Raw genomic sequence first — 24574 nt, 5'->3', positions numbered from 1 at the left:
GGAAGCGATGGTGATCACTTACAGAGGCTTTCAGGGTATTGCATTGATGCCTCGATATTGAGGCATCACTGCAATACCCTTATTTACCCACCGATGCAGAGAGGGCTACACTGTGGCCCTCACTGCATCGGCTATCAATGGTGCCGATTGTTGGTGGGTGGAAGCTGTAGCAGGGTGGCGGGTGGGCGGCCCATAGTTGGTTCCGGATCCGTTCACCGAGTACTGTGTGGGGTCTAAGGGGGGATCCATCACTGCAGACTAAATATATATTTTTAAAAAATGCTTTTATTTTAGTACTGGCAGACTTTCTGCCAATACTTAAGATGGCGGTGACATTTGTGAGGTGGGGGAAGGAAGAGAGCTGTTTGAGGGGGGTCAGGGAGGGATCAGGGGGTGGGATGTGTCAGGTGGGAGGCTGATCTCTACACTAAAGCTAAAATTAACCCTACAAGCAACCTAATTAATCCCTTCACTGCTGGGCATAATACAAGTGTGGTGCACAGCGGCATTTAGCGGCCTTCTATTTACCAAAAAGTAATACCAAAGCCATATATGTCTGCTATTTCTGAACAAAGGGGATACCAGAGAAGAATTTACAACCATTTGTGCCATAATTGCAGTGAGAAACCTAAAGTTTGTGAAAAAGTTTGTGAAAAAGTTAACGTTTTTTTTTATTTGATCGCATTTGGCGGTGAAATGGTGGCATGAAATATACCAAAATGGGCCTAGATCAATACTTTGGGTTGTCTATTAAAATAAAGTATACAGGGAGTGCAGAATTATTAGGCAAATGAGTATTTTGACCACATCATCCTCTTTATGCATGTTGTCTTACTCCAAGCTGTATAGGCTCGAAAGCCTACTACCAATTAAGCATATTAGGTGATGTGCATCTCTGTAATGAGAAGGGGTGTGGTCTAATGACATCAACACCCTATATCAGGTGTGCATAATTATTAGGCAACTTCCTTTCCTTTGGCAAAATGGGTCAAAAGAAGGACTTGACAGGCTCAGAAAAGTAAAAAATAGTGAGATATCTTGCAGAGGGATGCAGCACTCTTAAAATTGCAAAGCTTCTGAAGCGTGATCATCGAACAATCAAGCGTTTCATTCAAAATAGTCAATAGGGTCGCAAGAAGCGTGTGGAAAAACCAAGGCGCAAAATAACTGCCCATGAACTGAGAAAAGTCAAGCGTGCAGCTGCCAAGATGCCACTTGCCACCAGTTTGGCCATATTTCAGAGCTGCAACATCACTGGAGTGCCCAAAAGCACAAGGTGTGCAATACTCAGAGACATGGCCAAGGTAAGAAAGGCTGAAAGACGACCACCACTGAACAAGACACACAAGCTGAAACGTCAAGACTGGGCCAAGAAATATCTCAAGACTGATTTTTCTAAGGTTTTATGGACTGATGAAATGAGAGTGAGTCTTGATGGGCCAGATGGATGGGCCCGTGGCTGGATTGGTAAAGGGCAGAGAGCTCCAGTCCGACTCAGACGCCAGCAAGGTGGAGGTGGAGTACTGGTTTGGGCTGGTATCATCAAAGATGAGCTTGTGGGGCCTTTTCGGGTTGAGGATGGAGTCAAGCTCAACTTCCAGTCCTACTGCCAGTTTCTGGAAGACACCTTCTTCAAGCAGTGGTACAGGAAGAAATCTGCATCCTTCAAGAAAAACATGATTTTCATGCAGGACAATGCTCCATCACACGCGTCCAAGTACTCCACAGCGTGGCTGGCAAGAAAGGGTATAAAAGAAGAAAATCTAATGACATGGCCTCCTTGTTCACCTGATCTGAACCCCATTGAGAACCTGTGGTCCATCATCAAATGTGAGATTTACAAGGAGGGAAAACAGTACACCTCTCTGAACAGTGTCTGGGAGGCTGTGGTTGCTGCTGCACGCAATGTTGATGGTGAACAGATCAAAACACTGACAGAATCCATGGATGGCAGGCTTTTGAGTGTCCTTGCAAAGAAAGGTGGCTATATTGGTCACTGATTTGTTTTTGTTTTGTTTTTGAATGTCAGAAATGTATATTTGTGAATGTTGAGATGTTATATTGGTTTCACTGGTAAAAATAAATAATTGAAATGGGTATATATTTGTTTTTTGTTAAGTTGCCTAATAATTATGCACAGTTATAGTCACCAGCACACACAGATATCCCCCTAAAATAGCTATAACTAAAAACAAACTAAAAACTACTTCCAAAACTATTCAGCTTTGAAATTAATGAGTTTTTTGGGTTCATTGAGAACATGGTTGTTGTTCAATAATAAAATTAATCCTCAAAAATACAACTTGCCTAATAATTCTGCACTCCCTGTATATACATGTGAGGGTATATTTTTGGGATTCCTGAAAGATATCAGTGTTCTTATTGTACTTATTGCTCTATAACTTGCAAAAAAGCATTGGGTATTTCTAAACTCAGGACAAAATTTAGAAACTATTTAGCATGGGTGTTTTTTGGTGGTTGTAGATATGTAATATATTTTGGGGGTCAAAGTTAGAAAAAGTGTGTTTTTTTCCATTTTTTTAATCATATTTGATCATTTTTTTATAGTAAATTATAAGATTTGATGAAAATAATGGTATCTTTATAAAGTTCATTTAATTGCGAGAAAAACAGTATATAATATGTGGGTAGTAAATGAGTAAGAGGAACATTACAGCTAAACACAAACACCACAGAAATGTAAAAATAGCCCTGGTCCCAAATGGTAAGAAAATTGAAAAGTGCTGTGGTCACTAGTAAGGGGTTAATAGAGAACCTGAACAAAAACCAAGAAACCTTCAAACAAAGGTAATGCAGGCCTGATCTAGTATATTGATCATCGCGCTAGCCAACCAATGCTCCTGAAAAAGCAGGGTACCAGGAAGCAAGTCCCAATGAGCAGCAGAGACACCTGCAGTTGTTTGATTTATTATTATTATTATTATTATTATTATTAACAAAACAGATGAAGAGCATCTTGGCAACACACTCATTCACAAAACATGCAACTTTTCCATAAATGTAACTCCTAATTAAATACCTCTTTTTATTTTATGATTTAGAATTTTAAACAACTTTTCAATTTACTTCTAGTATCTATTTTACTTCATTCTCTTGATATCCTTTGTTGAAAATCACATCTAGATAGGCTCAGTAGCTGCTGATTGGTGACTGCACATAGATGCCGCCTGTGATTGGCTCACCAATGTACATTGCTATTTCTTTAACAAAGCATACTTAAAGAATGAAGCAAATTAGATAATAAAAGTATATTGGAAAGTTAAAGGTGCCAATCCAGGCTTTAGGCAGGCAACAAGGCTAGCCACTATCATTATGTTAGTTTAAACTGCATTGTTTTACAGTTGGTAACAGTTAAATCCAATTAGGGAAAGATATGTAGCAGAAATAGCTTTGAAAAGTAAGCAGGGTGAATTTCAAGATCTGGGAATTTGAAAATCGTACATTTTTGAAAAGGGGCAAAATAAACAATGAAAGTCTATTAAAAGCCCCAACATTTCTCCTCTCAACTGTATCTAATAATGTTTAAATGATCTATAGGCCACATAAATTACTAACCAAAAATGTTGAAGTACCCAGGAGTGATACTTTGCAATATCATAACATTTTCTGTTCTTTATAGATGTTATTTGAAGGGATATGAAACGCAAAAATTTTTCTTTCATGATTCAGATAGAGCGTGCAATTTTAAGCAACTTTTTAATTTACTCCTATTATCAATTTTTCTTTATTCCTTAGACCTAGATTTAGAGTTTGGCGGTAGCCGTCAAAACCAGCGTTAGAGGCTCCTAACGCTGGTTTTTACCGCTCACTGGTATTTAGAGTCAGTCAGGAAAGGGTCTAACGCTCACTTTGCAGCTGCGACTTTTCCATACCGCAGATCCCCCTACGCCATTTGCGTATCCTATCTTTTCAATGGGATCTTTCTAACGCCGGTATTTAGAGTCTTGGCTGAAGTGAGCGTCAGAAATCTAACGACAAAACTCCAGCCGCAGAAAAAAGTCAGTAGTTAAGAGCTTTTTGGGCTAACGCCGGTTTATAAAGCTCTTAGCTACTGTGCTCTAAAGTACACTAACACCCATAGACTACCTATGTACCCCTAAACCGAGGCCCCCCCACATCGCCGCCACTCTATTAAAAATTTTTAACCCCTAATCTGCCACTCCGTACACCGCCGCAACCTATATTATACCTATGTACCCCTAATCTGCTGCCCCTAACACCGCCGACCCCTATATTATATGTATTAACCCCTAATCTGCCACCCCTATCGCTGACCCCTGCATATTATTATTAACCCCTAATCTGCCGCTCCGTACACCGCCGTAACCTACATTATACCTATGTACCCCTAATCTGCTGCCCCTAACACCGCCGACCCCTATATTATATTTATTAACCCCTAATCTGCCCCCCACAACGTCGCCGCCAGCTACCTACAATAATTAACGCCTAATCTGCCGACCGGATCTCGCCGCTACTCTAATAAATGGATTAACCCCTAAAGCTAAATCTAACCCTAACACTAACACCCCCCTAAATTAAATATAATCTAAATCTAACGAAATAAATTAACTCTTATTATATAAATTATTCCTATTTAAAGCTAAATACTTACCTGTAAAATAAACCCTAATATAGCTACAATATAAATAATAATTATATTGTAGCTATTTTAGGATTAATATTTATTTTACAGGCAACTTTGTAATTATTTTAACCAGGTACAATAGCTATTAAATAGTTAATAACTATTTAATAGCTAAAATAGTTAAAATATTTACAAAATTACCTGTAAAATAAATCATAACCTAAGTTACAATTAAACCTAACACTACACTATCAATAAATTAATTAAATACAATACCTACAAATAACTACAATTAAATAAACTAACTAAAGTACAAAAAATAAAAAAATATTTACAAACATTAGAAAAATATTACAATTTTAAACTAATTACACCTACTCTAAGCCCCCTAATAAAATAACAAAGACCCCCAAAATAAAAAAATGCCCTACCCTATTCTAAATTAAAAAAGTTCAAAGCTCTTTTACCTTACCAGCCCTGAAAAGGGCCATTTGCGGGGCATGCCCCAAATAATTCAGCTCTTTTGCCTGTAAAAAAAAACATACAATACCCCTCCCAACATTACAACCCACCACCCACATACCCCTAATCTAACCCAAACCCCACTTAAATAAACCTAACACTAAGCCCCTGAAGATCTTCCTACCTTATCTTCACCATGCCAGGTTCACCGAACCGTCCTCCGAAGTCTTGATCCAAGCCCAAGCAGGGGCTGGCGATCCATAATCCGGCTGAACTCTTCTATCAAGCCGCGGCTGAAGAGGTCCAGAAGAGGCTCCAAAGTCTTCATCCTATCCGGGAAGAAGAGGAGATCCGGACCGGCAACCATCTTGATCCAAGCGGCATCTTCTATCTTCATCCGATGATGAACGGCTCCATCTTGAAGACCTTCAGCGCGGATCTATCTTCTTCTTCCGACGTCCAACTGAAGAATGAAGGTTCCTTTAATGGACGTCATCCAAGATGGCGTCCCTCGAATTCCGATTGGCTGATAGGATTCTATCAGCCAATCGGAATTAAGGTAGGAAAATTCTGATTGGCTGATGGAATCAGCCAATCAGATTCAAGTTCAATCCGATTGGCTGATTGGATCAGCCAATCAGATTGAGCTTGCATTCTATTGGCTGTTCCGATCAGCCAATAGAATGCGAACTCAATCTGATTGGCTGATCCAATCAGCCAATCGGATTGAACTTGAATCTGATTGGCTGATTCCATCAGCCAATCAGAATTTTCCTACCTTAATTCCAATTGGCTGATAGAATCCTATCAGCCAATCGGAATTCGAGGGACGCCATCTTGGATTATGTCCCTTAAAGGAACCTTCATTCTTCAGTTGGACGTCGGATGAAGAAGATGGATCCGCGCTGAAGGTCTTCAAGATGGAGCCGTTCATCATCGGATGAAGATAGAAGATGCCGCTTGGATCAAGATGGTTGCCGGTCCGGATCTCCTCTTCTTCCCGGATATGATGAAGACTTTGGAGCCTCTTCTGGACCTCTTCAGCCGCGGCTTGATAGAAGACTTCAGCCGGATTATGGATCGCAAGCCCCCACTTGGGCTTGGATCAAGACTTCGGAGGACGGATCGGTGAACCTGGCATGGTGAAGATAAGGTAGGAAGATCTTCAGGGGCTTAGTGTTAGGTTTATTTAAGGGGGGTTTGGGTTAGATTAGGGGTATGTGGGTGGTGGGTTGTAATGTTGGGGGGGGTATTGTATGTTTTTTTTTACAGGCAAAAGAGCTGAATTATTTGGGGCATGCCCCGCAAATGGCCCTTTTCAGGACTGGTAAGGTAAAAGAGCTTTGAACTTTTTTAATTTAGAATAGGGTAGGGCATTTTTTTATTTTGGGGGTCTTTGTTATTTTATTAGGGGGCTTAGAGTAGGTGAAATTAGTTTAAAATTGTTGTAATATTTTTCTAATGTTTGTAAATATTTTTTTATTTTTTGTAACTTAGTTCTTTTTTATTTTTTGTACTTTAGTTAGTTTATTTAATTGTAGTTATTTGTAGGTATTGTATTTAATTAATTTATTGATAGTGTAGTGTTAGGTTTAATTGTAGGTAATTGTAGGTAGTTTATTAAATTTATTTATTGATAGTGTAGTGTTAGGTTTAATTGTAACTTAGGTTAGGATTTATTTTACAGGTAATTTTGTAATTATTTTAACTATTTTAGCTATTAAATAGTTATTAACTATTTAATAGCTATTGTATCTGGTTAAAATAATTACAAAGTTGCCTGTAAAATAAATATTAATCCTAAAATAGCTACAATATAATTATTATTTATAATGTAGCTATATTAGGGTTTATTTTACAGGTAAGTATTTAGCTTTAAATAGGAATAATTTATATAATAAGAGTTAATTTATTTCGTTAGATTTAAATTATATTTAATTTAGGGGGGTGTTAGTGTTAGGGTTCGACTTAGCTTTAGGGGTTAATCCATTTATTAGAGTAGCAGCGAGATCCGGTCGGCAGATTAGGGGTTAATTATTGTAGGTAGCTGGCGGCGACGTTGTGGGGGGCAGATTAGGGGTTAATAAATATAATATAGGGGTCGGCGGTGTTAGGGGCAGCAGATTAGGGGTACATAGGTATAATGTAGGTTGCGGCGGTGTACGCAGCGGCAGATTAGGGGTTAATAATAATATGCAGGGGTCAGCGATAGCAGGGGTGGCAGATTAGGGGTTAATACATATAATATAGGGGTTGGCGGTGTTAGGGGCAGCAGATTAGGGGTACATAGGTATAATGTAGGTTGCGGCGGTGTACAGAGTGGCAGATTAGGGGTTAAAAAAATATGCAGGTGTCAGCGATAGCGGGGGCGGCAGATTAGGGGTTAATAAGTGAAAGGTTAGGGGTGTTTAGACTCGGGGTACATGTTAGAGTGTTAGGTGCAGACGTAGGAAGTGTTTCCCCATAGAAAACAATGGGGCTGCGTTAGGAGCTGAACGCTGCTTTTTTGCAGGTGTCAGGTTTTTTTTCAACTCAAATGGCCCCATTGTTTTCTATGGGGGAATCGTGCACGAGCACGTTTTTGAAGCTGTCCGCGTCCGTAAGCAACGCTGGTATTTAGAGTTGCAGTGGCGGTAAATATGCTCTACGCTCCCTTTTTTGGTGCCTAACGCAGCCATTCTGTGAACTCTAAATACCAGCGGTATTTAAAAGGTGCGGGGGGAAAAAAGCACGCGTAGCTAATGCACCCCTTTGGCCGCAGAACTCTAAATCTAGCCGTTAGTATCTTTATTTGAATAAGCAGGAATGTAAGCTTAGGAGTCGGCCCATTTTTGGTTCAGCACCCTGGGTAGCGCTTGCTGATTGGTGGCTCTATCTGCATCATGTAGGTTTCATATCAGTTTAAGTTATCCAAAGCATAATTTTTTATTTATTTTTTTTTTAAAAAAAATTTAAAACAAGCTTTATTGATCATATCATTCAGTTATACAAAATACAAGTACATCAATACGTCTACAGAATTTAAAGGTAAGTTCACATACATAACTGTCCAAAGCATAATTTAACATGAACTGATTCAATGATAATTTGTTCAAATTTTTTTTTTAACTTAATATTGACTTAAACTTTAGCTGGGTGGTCAGTGAATGCAGCCGGGTGGTATGCCCGTTAAATAGGTCCTGGGGAAAATACTGACAAATCATCTCTTGAAGCCAATGGACAAATGGAGGATATGAGTAACAGGAGTTCCTTTTTATAAAGAGTAAATATAGATGGTGAGTATAAAAGAAATAAACTTAAGTCCTTCTATAGGAATGTCAGTATCACATAAATGACTATTAGTGGTATTTCCTTTGAAGTAAGGATCTGATCAGCAAACATAGCTGTAAAGATCTCAGTAATTCCAACATGGAATGACTCATTATTTGAAGGTGGAAACTGGAAACCACAGCGCATTAGCTAAAGTGATAACACTTCTGTTTGTCAGGAATAAAGCCACTGCTCAAACACAGTTTACAAACGATTAGAGAATGCAAATTCTTTTCACCGAAAGTCTACACAGACTACAGACGAACTTACGTTGCATTGTTTTTTTACAGAGCACATAATGTTAAAACTATATCATATACTTCTGAATATATACACCTGAAAATCTTGTTCTCCACACATACAGCATACTTCCAACAATCCATAAAGACTGGCAAGAGGAATGCTCCCAGAACCATCACATAATATACGTCTTCAGGCGTATGCTTGCTCTTGCAATGTGAGTGTTTGACACATGATTACATGTCATATCCTACAGATTACTTTAAATGTTATATGTATGAATGAAAAGTATACCTCTTTTGTCATTTTCAAAAAGGCTGCCTGGAAGGAAATAACTTTAAAGGGACAGTTTACTCAAAAATTTTCTCCCCTTTAATTTGTTCCCAATGATCCACTTTACCTGCTGGAGTGTATTAAATTGTTTACAAGTAGCTCCTTTACCCTTATATTGGCATTTGAAATTGTTAATTTAGCATGTGGTATCCCCACCTATTCTGAAAGTTTGTGGCCGCGCGTACCAGCTATAGATAAGCTTTGTAAACACAGCCAGCAGAAGAAATTACACTCCCAGTGTGATAAAGAAGAGATAAGGTAATAAAATGTTGATTTTCCATTGTTCTCTCAAAGTACTGGTGATTGTTTTAAGGACAGATATAAGATAAAGAAGCAGGTATATGTGCACAATGTGATACAGTAATGAGATCTGATTATACCTACAAGCTCAACCTATTTTATTAGGCTGTGGCTTCAAAACACAAAATCAGAGCTTTAATATACAGAAATAAACCTTAAAAAGCTAATTTTCATACATTTTTTACTCTGCAGTTGGTAAAAAAAGCAATTGTAAACACATTAAGGGAAAAACTATTTTACAGTATACTGTCCCTTTAAGTAAGCCAATAAAAAACTGCTTGTTTATTTCATTGCAAATGTGTTGCAGCACAAGGTATGCAAATTGCAAATTTGCATGATTTGACTGGTGAAGCAAATAAGTGTCTCTCTGATAATCTGATTAAAAAAAATGCAAGCGATTATTTCCTCTCTAAAATTCTATAAGGGGCCTGACAGTATGAATGAGACTTCTAAGATAATCTTCCCGGACAAACTTTAGAAATATGAGCCCTGAGTAAGGTGATGTTTTGTGGATACCAATTTTTCAGTACTGTTAGCTCAAAAAAGCTGTTAATAACATATTTCAGATATAGGGGTAGATTTACCAAGCAGCAGATGCTGCTATCTACTACTTTCCGGTTCGCAGGATATGTAAGCAGCAGTCATAAGACCGCTGCTCCTTAACTCGTCCGCCACCTCTGAGGTGGCGGAAAGCAATCAGCCCGATCGGATACGATTGGGTTGATTGACACCCCCTGCTAGCGGCCGATTGGCCGCGAATGTGCAGGTGACAGCATTGCACAAGCATTTCACTAGAAATGCTTGTGCAATGATAAATGCAGACAGCATACACATCCGCATACACATTGATAAATCTACCCCATAATCTATTCTGATATTTTGCAGGAAACACAGATGATCAATATAACATAAAATGAATTTATCTAAAGATTCTATAAAATGCTTTTATTTATCTATAAATGTATACTTAATGTATTATTAGTGTAGATATGTCTATTAAATATTTATATTTTGCATTATTAGGCCCCCATCTAATAGTTTCATAAAACATTTACAAAATATCCTAGCAAGTGCATCCAGTTACAGTGTGTTCAGCCAATGAGATACTTTTACATCCTTTTAATCATTAAAAAGTATTTTAATTCCTAGTAATTTGTAGCAAACAAAAACAAGACATTCTAAAACAATTTACATTTTCTGTACAGATGAGTTTATGTTGTGAGTCCTTAAGTATTGCTATTGATCTGTCAGTGATCTTTGTCATACATGAAACCAATACCAATACATTGTTTCCATGCATAACATAACATTTGGACTACGTATTGATTTGACACTTAAACAGCAATACAGAGTTATTTGTACACTGTGTTCAGTGCTCGTATTTCCCTCTCCTTGAAAGAGATTGTTACTTGTTTATGGTTGTGTACACTAAAAAACACAAAGGTTGTCATTTATCACAACATAAGTAATACTGTACCACTCGTCTCCTCTTCTTGTCTTTTATCTCTGCTTCCTATGCAATTACCTTGTGTCATTGCTATTCCTGATATATGAGTGCATTATAAATACATTTTAATGATATTTTTAATAATAGCAGGAAAAATAAGAATAATAAATAACTTAAATTGACAGTAAAATCAAAATTAACCATTCATCATTCAGACTTCAGCATCTAACTAAGGGCTCCATGTACTAAGCCGTCAATTCATCCGTCATTGTAGACGCGGATAAACTCGCCGTTACTCGCCGCGGGCGAAATGGTGTCCGCTGTCGCTATGTACTAATATTCCCCCAATAAATAGACAAGTCTAGCCCGCCGCGAGCAGTTGCGGATTGTTGATAAATTTGACGCCTCGCTCGCCGCGACTAAGCTGATGTACTTAACTTTCAGTTGAATTGTCTGGCCAATTATTAACACGTGACATGCAAGGTGTCACGAACATCATAGTAGTCACGGGAATAGAATTTTGCTCCTATAAAAGTTCAACTTATCTAAACAACTTTATTATTGTTCAAAAATTTTTGAAGAGTGATAACAGAGCGTTATTTTTGTAATATTTATTTACAATTTGGATATGGCTTCATCTGATAATATATAAATATTAATATAAAAATAATTATAAAGATTGACAACTATACAATACAAATTTAAAATATAGATTACTCTTTAATTACAGTCGACAAATTGGGCGCAATTTATGTACATGGAAATGAGAGACAAATTAGACGCCAGTTATGCTGTAAGTACAATGCTGATATTACTGCCTTTTATATATGTCTAGACTGGTGTCTAGATTGACTTTCCTATTGTTTTGTACCTTGCCCGCCACCTAAAAGGTGGCGAGGCAAAAATAACGAGGTGGGAGCGGAAATTGTAGCGAGCGGACAAATAGATTTTTTAGTACATTCGTTTTTGGCGAGTTGGTGGTCAAATGTGTCTAATTACAGTGAAAAATGGAGCGGTAGCGAGGTTTGGCGGATAAGTACGCTAGCAATTTTAAAGATGCGAGTTTTAACATAATTGACGGCTTTGTACATATCAGTTTGCGAATTTTGACGCGAGATTTGTTGCGGGTAGCTCGCTGACTGCTTAGTACATGGAGCCCAAGAAAAGAAAACTACAATTTGCTTCTGTTATTAAATTTATTTAGCTAGTTTGGTATCTATTGTTGAAGTGCATACCTAGGTAGTCTCATGAGCGTGCATGTGTCTGGAAGACTGAGTGGCAGCAGTTTTACATCACATCTTATACACTTGGAGTTGGATAAGTTGTTTATTTAGTTGCAGGAGTTTTATGGAAGTCTTTTTTATAACAGAGCTAGTGAAAGCAGTTTCAAAAAGGCAGCTACTCATTCTAAGATGAGTATATATTAGGGTGACCATATTGCCGCTTTAAAAAGGGACACATATGAAAAATACATATGTCAGGGCTGTTTTTAGGGATGTTTAAAGAAATGTTTTGTATAAGAACCCTGACATGTGTATTTTTCATATGTGTTCCTTCTTAAAGCGGCAATATGGTCAGTCTAGTATATATGGTATTATGTGCAGTACACACTTTCTAAAGCCCATGGGACCGAATTATCAAGCTCCAAAAGGAAGGTTGAAGGTTCGCCGGAAACAGAAGGTATGAAGCAGCGGTTTAAAGACCACTGTTCCATAACTTGTCCGCTTGCTCTGAGGCGACGGGCAGAAATCAACCCGATCGAATACGATCGGGTTGGTTGATACCCCATGCTAGCGGCCGATTGGCCGAGAATCTGCAGGGGGCGTATTGCACAAGCAGTTGTGGTGAACTACTTGTGCAATGAAAAATGCAGACAGCGTATGCTGTTGGCATTTATCGATGTGCAGCGGACATGATACGCTACACCTATATTAGTCTTTGATTGGCTGATAGCTGTCACATGATTGAGGGTTCATGGAAATAAAATAAACATTGAAACTGTTCATACAAAATATTCTACTGCTTGTTTAAAAATCAATATGAAAATGAAAGTCAGAAATATTGCATTTTATGCTTTTATTAATTTAGCTAATTCTACTATATTTAATTGTCCTTTAATACACCATGAAGTTTCTCTCACTAAAAAAATAAAACAATGTTCCTAATAAATCTGGTGCAGTTATTTTATTTCTGCAGTAAAATGACTATAATTACTGAAGTTATGCACCACATCAATTACTGTTCCACCCCTAACTCCTGAATGTGTGTCATTTGATACCTGTCCAGGGCTCTATGCAAAGCAAGGAGAGAGGTAAGGGAGATCAAAGGAGGCTGTAATAAAATAAAGGTAGAACATTGTATGGTCTTGCCAAAAGGCACACCTCATTAAAATATAGTTACACATATATGCACAGGCTAATGGGGCTTTTAACTTTGTATTAAAAAAAATGAAGTTGCTTCCTCTGACAAATGAATGTTAGTGTGTCCTGTGCCACTTATCACAGACCCTTTTTAGTGAATTAGATGAAGTAAATTACCTCACAACTCCCAAATAAAAATCTCTCTCTCTCTCTCTCTCTCTCTCTCTCTCTCTCTTCTCTCTCTCTTACATTATACACTTTTACTTAAATGATGTTACTTTGGAAACACAGCCAAGCATGTTTTTGTGTGTACTATTTTCCCAGAGGTACGTACCGTAATGTGGAATGTCTGCCAGAGCGAGTGATGCTATTGCCAACAGGGGACGGTAAGTTGCTTCCTCTATGCAAGTCTTCAATGGACCGACTCCAAGGTTTAGTCTTATCCATATTATTTTCTACATTATTTTCCAGGCTCTCAAAGTCAAATCTGAGAGGAAATAGAAAATCTACTGACAGATTAAAAAAACAAAAGGTATTTGAGGCTTTTCCTTCCTTTTGGAGCTACTCAGATATCATTTTGAATTAATTTATAGGTATCTATACGTAGTTTTTTTTACCACATTGGAGTACAGAAATTAGTATTAATATTCACTACCTACAAATTATACTTGTGCTGTCAAATAATAATAATAATAATAATAATAATTACCTGTTTTCAAGAAAAATATTTACATATTGTTCTTTAAAGGGACATTTTTGTGCAAAAATGCCATGCTCTAATTAGTTAACTATATAGGCTAGATTACAAGTGGTGCAGTATTTTTTTAGGATTTTCATTTTTGCGCTTGTCGGGTTGCATTCATATTAAAAAAAAAACGTATTTAGCGCTAGCGTTAACACGAATAATGCAAAAACTAACTTAATTTTTAACAACTATCGCGCAAACATAGTATATTCGCATTACAAAATTTTAAATATTTACAGTAAATACAGTTAAAATCTTTATTAAATATGAAAATTGCATAAATATGTTTTACCATGTTTTCATCTATTTAATGGCAAAGGGCTATAATGCATATATATGAGTAAATATGTGTACATATATATTAATGTTTTTATTTGTGTATATATGACTGTAATGTACATTTATATATACACATATAAATACATTAATATATATGTACACATATAAACACACACACACACACACATATATATATATATATATATATATATATATATATATATATATATATATATATATATATATACATACACACACAGCCCCGGAAATCAAAAAATGTATGCACAAATACTGGCCAATTCTTAAACAAGATAAATTGCTAAGAAATACAATAGGAAATGGCCCAACTGTAATATTTAGGAAAAAATAGATCCTTGAAAAATATGTTAGCTCCCAGTAAGCTTAAAACCAGTTAAACAAAAAAACTGGTTACAAAATAAAAGCCTGGAATTTTTCAAATGTTACAGGAAAAGCTGTGAAGGCTGCCTCCATGCTTACAACAATAATAAACCTACCCACAGTGTAAAATCAAAACCAAATAATAAAGAATGCAAAATTAATTCCTTAAAGGCATACTGAACCCATTTTTTTCTTTCATGATTCAGATAGAGCATGCAGTTTTAATCAACTTTCTAATTTATTCCTATTATCAATTTTTCTTTGTTCTCTTGCTATCTTTATTTGAAAAGGCAGGAATGAAAGTTTTGGAGCCAGCCTATTTTTTGTTCAGTACCATGGATAGGGCTTGCTGATTGGTGCCTGCATTTAGCCATCCAATCAGCAGAACTGCTTGGGCAATGATGAATGCAGACAGCATATGCTGTCTGCATTTATCGATGTGCGGCGGACATGATACGCTACATTTTATCATGTCCACTCGCACTTTCATAAATCGGACCCCTTGTAACTATTTTGTGCATTTTTTTTTTATCAGAAAGTGTTAATATGAGTGTAACTGTACTTTGCATTTATTTTTTAAGTGTTTTGTGCAACTTTTTTTTTTTCCAGAAAACAGTTAACCACAGCTCTGAGATCGTGGTAAGGATTGAAGCGTAAAGGGCAATTGCGCTAGCGATTTTAACCACTATATTTAGTTACCAATCAGCATGCGCTACCCAGATGTTGCACCAAAAATGGGCCAGCTCCTAGGCTTAGATTCCTGCTTTTCAAATAAAGATAGCAAGAGAACGAAGAAAAATGCATAATAGGAGTAAATTAGAAAGTTGCTTAAAATCGCATGCTCTATCTGAAAAAAATTAAGCTTCATATATTTTTAAATGATTCTTTTAATAGCATGTAGTGATGCTACATGTGTAATTAACCTGTTGTGCTCCAAAACCATAAATATGTGTGTGTTTGCATTTTTAAGTAATTTGAACATGGCCACTAACTAGGTTATAGATTTGGTTATTTTTTTAATTCCAATTTATTGAGCAGGTAGCATTTATCTGATTGGTGAAGCTGCTTCTTAGGGCTAAATGTAGTGTAAGCTTCTTTTGAACCCATGTGGGGTAGCCTCGCACATGTGAGCCTGCTTACCGCAATGTAAGAAGCAGAAGTCACTCTCCGTCACCTGAGATGGCGTATTGAAATCACCCAGAGCACACTCTCGCTCACAGTGATTGACAGGCCCTTCTCTCATGCAGCATTACACCCTCAAGTGAGAGTGTAATGATACATCTGGGCAGTGGACGTACAGGGTCCGTTGCCCTTCGATGCAAAGCCGTGCGGACAAGCTTATCAAATTTAGAACCTTGTCCGCACAGCCCTTAGTACATGGGGACCTTAATGTCATCCAATATGGTGCAGGTAGTTTCGGTGTGTTCTGAACAAACACAAATCCGTGTTACATTTCAAACTGATTTTGATTACCCGGTAATAATTCAAAATGTGTTGCCTATGGCTTTATCAAGTCCTTTTAGCTGTGGAATTCAATAAGTGTAAAATAGCCCTGTAAATGTGTTATTAAGTATTAGGAATGTGGATTGTTTGTAATTATGGTTTTTTATTATTTTTAGAATGGGGATAAGAATTTGCACTGCATCCATTTTCACTATAAATATATTAAATATATATAGTTCTTTGAATTATAATCATCAAATTATATTATAACATATTATTATATACCTACCATTAATGGTTATTAAGACAAATAAACAGACAGATGAACTGGCTAAATGTATTTTGTTAAATGCATGTTAAACTTTTGAATTCATTTTATAATATTGAATATTTACTTTACTTAAAAAGTCATAATTTTAGGTAATTATACAATGTTTTCCACTTTTCACTAATGAAAGATGCACTTGGATCTTGTTTAATGCTGTGTGTTATCTTTAAACAATAATCTCTTTGTGTTCAAGTCATTTTTCAATTTCTGGTAGCTCTATAAAAATGTAATTTTCCATCACTGCCGTTTTATGAAAAATGAGTAATGTAGTTAAGCTGTATAGCAATTCAAGTAACAGTTTATGCTGTATGAGCAAAAATATATTTTAAAAAATATTCTACAATGTATAATACATTTTACCTTAACAGTTATTCATTGTTAAATTTATATATCTGTGTTTTTGAGAGTGCTCAATCTATTTCCACTTATGACATTCTTGAAAATCCTACAAGCCTTGGGAAAATGAGATGTTTAATATATATATATATATATATATATATATATATATATATATATATATATATATATATATATATATATATATATTTTATTGCTTCAGCAAAATAGGTTATAGTGCAGGGCCACCAAAACCCACAGCCCATGGGCCACATCGTACAGTCCAAGAGTTTTTGTGAGGCTCTAAGCATCAATGAACAGTAAACACAAATTAAATCTTGATAAAACTGTGAAAACAGCGAAACGCATTGATGGTGCTATTCTCAATATCAACACTACCGTGAAGGATTACTAAAGATTACTCCATTAAATTCTCTGCGCAGAGATTCATTGTCCGGTAAACGGGAGCTCTGGTTGGCTATCAGCAGTCACATGACCTGACGCCATGACGGTGACGGACCAGGAAACTGTATCAGTAGTTTACACCAACAATACGGCAGCTGAGCGGCAGTTACAAAGTAACTAAGGAAGACGCCAGAAAAGTAAAGCAGTCAAGGATACAAGGTATTCTGATCAAAGGTTCAATGAGTAACAGTTTTGCTGAACACACCGACACTGAGGCATCCTGGAGCTAGGTATTTAACCGCACAGTTACTAACTGTTTTCACTTTTAACCTGACGACTAGGAGGTCAAGGACCTCATTGACAATACTAATTTAAGCGTTTGGCACAAAGCAGATCTTGCTTAAACCATACACACAGTATTTTAGTTGTTATGGACATTATTATTTTTGGCTATTACCAAAAGTAATCCGGAGTGATTGCACACTATTTTGTTGATACCAACATTTTTTATATGTTTTAAACATTATTATTATGTTGTAATTGTGAGTGACCTTTTACCTTTCTATACTTTTTCTATACTTTTTTATTTAATAAATGTACTTTTTATGAATCCCCACCTTGTGATTTTGAGCATAGACTTATATAGAGTATATATACTGTCAGACGCGGCTAATGCTGAGTTTCTAACGGCCGCTGCGGTGAAGACAGGCCCCAATGATCCGTCTCGGCATCCCACGTGGAGAGACGCCGAGACCAGTCTCTTAGCAGCAGTAGCTGCGAGTTCCTAGGTGCGTGTGGCCGTGGGCTGCCCGGATTTAAAGGGACAGTAGTTGATTACAGGAACTCTCACCTGAAAGGTACAGGTGTGGGAGTTCCTATAAAAGGCTACTCAGTGCATCATTCTGCACTGAGTTATTGCCTTGGCTTTTCCAGTTCCCACTCCACTGCTGAGACCAAAGACCTCTGCCTGTAATACTGATGTACGCTTCTGCTGAGACCAAAGACCTCTGCTGAAAAACTCGGGTATGCATATACTACTGCTGAGAAAAAAGACCTCTGCTGAAATACTTGGGTATGCATAAACTACTGCTGAGTCCAAAGACCTCTGCTGAAATACTTGGGTATGCATATACTACTGCTGAGACCAAAGACCTCTGCCTGTAATACTGATGTATGCTTCTACTTCTGCTGAGACCAAATACCTCTGCTGAAATATTTGGTTATGCATATACTACTGCTGAGACCAAAGACCTCTGCCTGTAATAATGATGTATGCTTCTGCTGAGACCAAAGACCTCTGCTGTAATACTTGGGTATGCATATACTACTGCTGAGACCAAAGACCTCTGCTGAAATACTTGGGTATGCATAAACTACTGCTGAGACCAAATACCTCTGCCTGTAACACGGACGTATGCTTCTGCTGAGACCAAAGACCTCTGCTGAAATACTTGGGTATGCATATACTACTGCTGAGACCAAATACCTCTGCCTGTAACACGGACGTATGCTTCTGCTGAGACCAAAGACCTCTGCTGAAATACTTGGGTATGCATATACTACTGCTGAGACCAAATACCTCTGCCTGTAACACGGACGTATGCTTCTGCTGAGACCAAAGACCTCTGCTGAAATACTTGGGTATGCATATACTACTGCTGAGACCAAATACCTCTGCCTGTAATACTGATGTATGCTTCTTCTGCTAAAATCAAAGACTTCTGTTGTGATACTTATGTACACTAAGTTCTCAGTTTGTTGAGAGTCTTGTGCCTACTTGCATATGCTTAATTGTTTCTGGATATTTCTAAATATACCTCACACAGTACTCGCTGAGTTCTGTGCTTGTTGAGAGAGTTATACCTACTTGCATATGCTATCTTGTTGCTGGATATTTGATAAAATCCCTTTCCAACAGTTCTCGCTGAGTTCTGTGCTTGTAAAGAGACTTGTGCTTTATTTGTTTCTGCTTATCTTTTCTTCAGTAAAGGGACAGTCTAGTATAAATTAAACTTTCATTATTTAGATAGGACTTATAATTTTAAGCAACTTTCCAATTTACTTTTATCATCAAATTAGCTTTTTTCTCTTGGTATTCTTAGTTTAAACTAAACATATGTAGGCTCATATGCTAATTTCTAAGCCTTTGAGGGCCGCCTCTTATCACATGCTTTTTAAATCTCTTTTCAACACAAAGAGACAGAAAGTACACGTGGGCCATATAGATAACACTGTGTTCAGGCACAGGGGGTTATTTAAGATCTAGCACAAAACAATGCTAAATTTAAGACAATAGATAATAAACAGTCACAGTCATGTGATCAGGGGGCTGGAAGAAGGTTCCTAGATACAAGGTAATCACAGAGGTAAAAGTACATTAATATAACTGTTGTTTATGCAAAACTGGGGAATGTGTAATAAAGGGATTATCTATCTTTTAAAACAATAACAATTCTATGGTAGACTGTCCCTTAAAGATTACTTTAGAGAGACTTATCTTGTTTTAAGTTGTTATTCCTGCATACTGATGTGTAGGCACATACCCCACCTTACATATACACATATTAACATCTCTCTTTTGCTACAACAATCTCTTCCTGCGTGTAGGAGCAGGGCTATATAGGAGCTAGGGCCTTTTTATCTGCGCTACTCTCTACTCTTCTTTTTCCCATTGTTGTGTATTTATACCAAACTATGAGGATTATATACAGTTAAATTAATTTACAGTATGTGTTTCCATATCTAATTTTAATAAAAATGAATCAATATAATTTTATTTTGAGTCGTTATCTTTAGCATAAGTGTGAGTATAATCTTTCCAGAATGTGGGAAGTTAAAAAGCTTAAGATCATTCATCAATTAACATTTTGCTGGTGGGGTCCCATGTGGGAGCTCAGATATACCATGGACGTGTTTGGGTGACCAGTGGGAATGAGGTTGTCCCTGAACACTGAAAGGCTATTGACAAGTATTAGGTCAGACCTCGCAACCAATGACAATCTTGCAAGATGTAGGGAGGTTGGGAGATAGGCTTCCATACAAAAAAATGTTTGGGCACCTCTAATCTAGTGGATAAAAAAATAAAAGCTAAAATAAGACACATTTGGCTAGATACAAGTTAACGTTAGCGTGCAAGCAATCCAGGAATATCCCGTGCACTGGTATTACAAGTTGAAAGTAAACGCGTTCAAATTTAGCACGCACTAGGTTATTGTAACTGATGACTGTGCGTAAAAGGTTAGGGATAAAATAAAAGTTGCACTAAACACAACATAAATACGTTAAAATAAACTGTTATACTCATATAAATACTATATATATATATATATATATATATATATATATATATATATATATGCGTGTGTGTGTATTTATAATTATATAATAGAAATTAATGTTTTAATTTGTAATTACTGTAAATATTTAACATTCCATACAAGAAAATGTTATTTTTATTTAAATAAATAAATAAATAAATATAAATATATATATATATATATATATATATACCTATATATCTACTCCTATGTAGAATGTAAAATATACGTAACGCGATTCAGGTTTTGCGTTTTAGGTCTAACGCAATGTTAAGTTAGAGCACATAAAAAATGAGTTATTTTAAGGAGCATTATGTAAATATTAAATATAAAATGTTGAAAAAATATTAATAATAATTATAGATTCTGTAATATATATATATATGTGTATTATATGGATTTTTTAGAATATTTTAGCACATCTCTAATAATTATTAAAATTATTAATATTTTGTATTTAATAATTACATAATGCACCTTAATATAACTCATGTCAGGTTAGCACAAATGAGGAAAAAGTGTACTCCTGTCGGGTTTGTGCACAACACGTCCGTGCAAAAAGATTACTTCTAATAGTGTTAACGATCAAGCAGAAGCACTAAATAGTGCTCCACTTGTAATCTGGCCCATTTTCTATTAAACAGAAGTCTAAAAAATGTATAATACTCAATAAATAATTTCTTAGACAGGAAAGTGTTCATTTAACATTTATATGGCAAGTTTTACACACACATATATATATATATATATATATATATATATATATATATATATATATATATATATGTGTGTGTGTGTACAAAATGTATTTATTTCTTTTACTTACGTGACAGCATATTGGGCAAATGAAAGATATTCTACTAAAATATCCAAGCCTTTATTTTCTTCATTCAAGAATTCCCTCACCCATCTGTAAAAACAATAAGTTCAGGTTAAATTGTATTATTACATATATAATTACAAAATGAATGTTTTTTATATCTAAAGAAAAACAACCTCTACATGAAGAGACTGTGGGGCCGAATTATCAAGCTCCGAATGGAGCTTGATGCCCCTGTTTCCGTGCGAGCCTTCAGGCTCGCCAGAAACAGCAGTTATGAAAGACTGCTGCTTCATAACTTGTCTGCTTGCTCTGAGGCTGCGGACATCAATCTGCCCGATGGGGCTGATTGACATCACCTGCTAGCGAATGTGCAGGGGGCGGCATTGCACAAGCAATTCACAAGAACTGCTTGTACAATGATAAATGCTGATAGCGTATCCTGTCGGCATTTATCGATGTGCGGCGGACATGATACGCTACATTGTATCATGTCCGCTTACACTTTTATAAATCAGCCTCTGTGACTCAAGCTTAGCATCTGTTATTTAGCTTTGTCGCTGTGAACTACTTATAAGAAGTTTGAAGCACGTTGTTCATGCCAGAAAGTATAGCAGTTCTAAAGTGACAATAACAGCAATTCCAATAAGCAGGTTGATCAGCGCTGCTATAAACCTGACATTTTTTGTAAATTAGAAAATAAAAAATAAATTATACACTGATAATGACTAGTTATAAGTGTCTCCTCCCACCCAGGCAGTTCCAGTTTGCATGAAACTTAAAGGGACAGTTTACCCCAAAACTTTCTCTCCTTTAATTTGTTCCCAATTGTCCAAATTACCTATTGGAGTGTACTAAACTGTTTACAAATAGCTCCTTAGCCTTTATTTTGGTATCTGAAATAGCTAACATAGCCTGTAGTATCCCTACCTATTCTGAAAGTTTCTATACCTAGTATAGGCTATTGACAAACTATGTAAAAACAGCCAGAATACGAAATTACACTCACAGTGGGAGGTGGAAAAGATAAAAAGCTCTAAAATGTTAATTTTCAATTGCTCATTCTAAGTATTGTACAGAGACAGAGATATGAAAGGGAAGCATTTGAGTGATAAGATAACAAGATTTGATCTGTCAGCAAGCCAAGCCGATTTTGATGGACTGTGGTTTCAAAGAGAAAATCCAGCTATTTATTTTGCTAAAAGATGTATAAATGAGCAATTTCTCATGGGAACACATTGAGGGAAAAACAATTTTAAAGTGAACTGTCCCTTTAACCTAAACTCATCCAAATGAAACAATGGAATAATCATTTGATGAGTTTCAGTTTGTGTGAATACATATAATGTTTCAACCTTTCAAGGGCTTACAAATCAGCCTATGAGCCCACCTAGGGTTAGCTTTCAACAAAGAATACCAAGCTAACAAAGTAAATTTGATGATAAAAATAAATTGGAAAGCTATTTAAAATTGCATGCCCTATTTGAATCATAAAAGTTTAATTTTGACTTTACTGTCCCTTTAAACACTTTTTTTATTTTAAAGTTAGTTTTCCTACTCCTGCTATTTGAACAAACAAGGAGCAACAGTTACATTATCATTGCTATTAAAATAGGGTGAGATGTACTTTGTGAAATGTGTCACAACAAAACCATATGTATGTCACTACAAAGTAATCTTTATGGTAAAAAAAGAAACACTATTCATTTTACTAATTTCAGAATGCTCAGGTTTATATGGTACAGTTCAGAAAGTCACATGACCAAATTGCAGTAAGCATCCAATTGCACTCTGTTTCCTGGCACACAAAAGTGCTTAGCTCACCAGTCAGGCAGCGTAAAACCTGTGCTTACAGGCACTATAAAATCTAAAAGATATAATTATTAGGTATAATTCCCATGGATACCTAGGAAATTTACAAAACACATGTAATTTAAATACATTTAATACTCCCTAATGCCTCAACGCTCAAATTATGTCAATCACTGTAAATTAAAAAAAGGAATGAACAGTTTATTTCAGTAAAAAAGAAAGATTTAACATAGACACCGGTGCAGCATCATTATTAGAGTTTTCTCATACAAAGGTAAAGCATACGAATATTTGTCCCTATTCCAATCCATTTGTTTGCTGTGCAGAAAAATGAGTCTAGATTTAGGGGCATATTTATCAAGGTCCGACAGTGCGGATCAGGTCCGCCAGACCTCGCTGAATACGGCGAGCGTTTTCAGCATTGCGAGCTGCTGGTGCAACGCCGCCCCCTGCAGACTCGCGGCCAATAGGCCGCCAGCAGGGGGGTGTCAATCAACCCGATCGTACTTGATCGGGTTGTATTGTGGCGGACAGGTTATGGAGCAGCAGTCTTTGTGACCGCTGCTTCATAACTACTGTTTCTGACGAGCCTGCAGGCTCGCCAGAAACACGGGGCATCAAGCTCCATTCGGAGCTTGATACATATGCCCCATAGACTCATTCACCAATCAGCCCAGAGATTAGTTCCATTGTGAAGGATATGAGTGTCACAAAAGCACCTTCAAAACATTACAGAACAAAAAAAACAAAAAAACTGAGGCACCACTGGGAGATAAAATACCTCACAGAGGTGCTATTGACTTTATGAATTCTCTATGCTTGGCCTAAGTGTATCAGTAAAATCTCAAACAATACTCTAGACTGGCCTAGAATACCCCCGACCAGCGCCTCTTTCACTTTTGCAAAATCTTTCTATCTAGCGAGAATACTTTATCAGAACAGAACAGACAAATATTTTAATAATTACAAATATTTACATAAACATTTCTCAAGCATGTTTCTGAAGTGTTTTTCATTGTTTCTCCACCCCCGACAAGTTTTATTTTTTATTTTAATCAAGCTTTATTTTGTAAGTGCGACAACATTACATATATGACAAAGTAACAACAAAGTTCACATAACCATTGGATTCAGAATATCAAGATGAACAAAACTTGGTTACAGTCTCTATAATCTGTAAAAATCTGATGTTGTTTTTAAAGTGTCTTCCAGGCGCCTTCATCCGTTCACACTTATTGAGTTTTTGAGCTTGTAGCTATGGGCAGAGGTGCCCCCAGCTGTGCTATAGTTCAACAATTATATAAGTAGAAGTTTATGTAGTTTACACCAGGTTCGTGTTTTGTATCATACCAGTACTACAGCTTACTTTATACATACAGCTGCAGTTAGATAAATGCATGATGTAGTCACCCTTGCGGTTGTACAGGCCCCCGACAAGTTTTAATTATAGCTGAACCCAGTGCACAGGTGAAATAATCAGCTGATGAGTGAGAGCAGGTTAGTAACCATGGTTACTGATCAGCTGATTACTTCACCTGTGCACTGGTTCAGCTATAACGAAAACCTGGCCTGTTTGGATTGTGGTTGAGAAACAATGGGTTAAGAGATAAACCATGAATTTCAACATGAT

At 36.6% G+C, this 24574-nt stretch overlaps 1 protein-coding gene across 1 annotated transcript in view; it reads right to left on the bottom strand.

Moving 5' to 3' along the window:
• The window catches only part of FMNL2 (formin like 2), a 557440-nt gene that overhangs the window by 142401 nt on the left and 390465 nt on the right, over positions 1–24574 (bottom strand). Inside the window, exons 5-6 of the mRNA XM_053698305.1 lie at positions 21139–21222; positions 13395–13547 (exon numbers count right to left, since the gene is read on the bottom strand). Of these exons, the coding sequence (XP_053554280.1) occupies positions 13395–13547; positions 21139–21222 (237 nt within the window). The remainder of the gene's footprint in view (positions 1–13394; positions 13548–21138; positions 21223–24574) is intronic.

Source organism: Bombina bombina, chromosome 1 (genome assembly GCF_027579735.1).
Source record: "Bombina bombina isolate aBomBom1 chromosome 1, aBomBom1.pri, whole genome shotgun sequence".
NCBI classification, from domain to species: domain Eukaryota; kingdom Metazoa; phylum Chordata; class Amphibia; order Anura; family Bombinatoridae; genus Bombina; species Bombina bombina.
The sequence above is the reverse complement of the archived record's forward strand: the minus strand, read 5'-3'. Positions and strand labels throughout refer to the sequence as shown.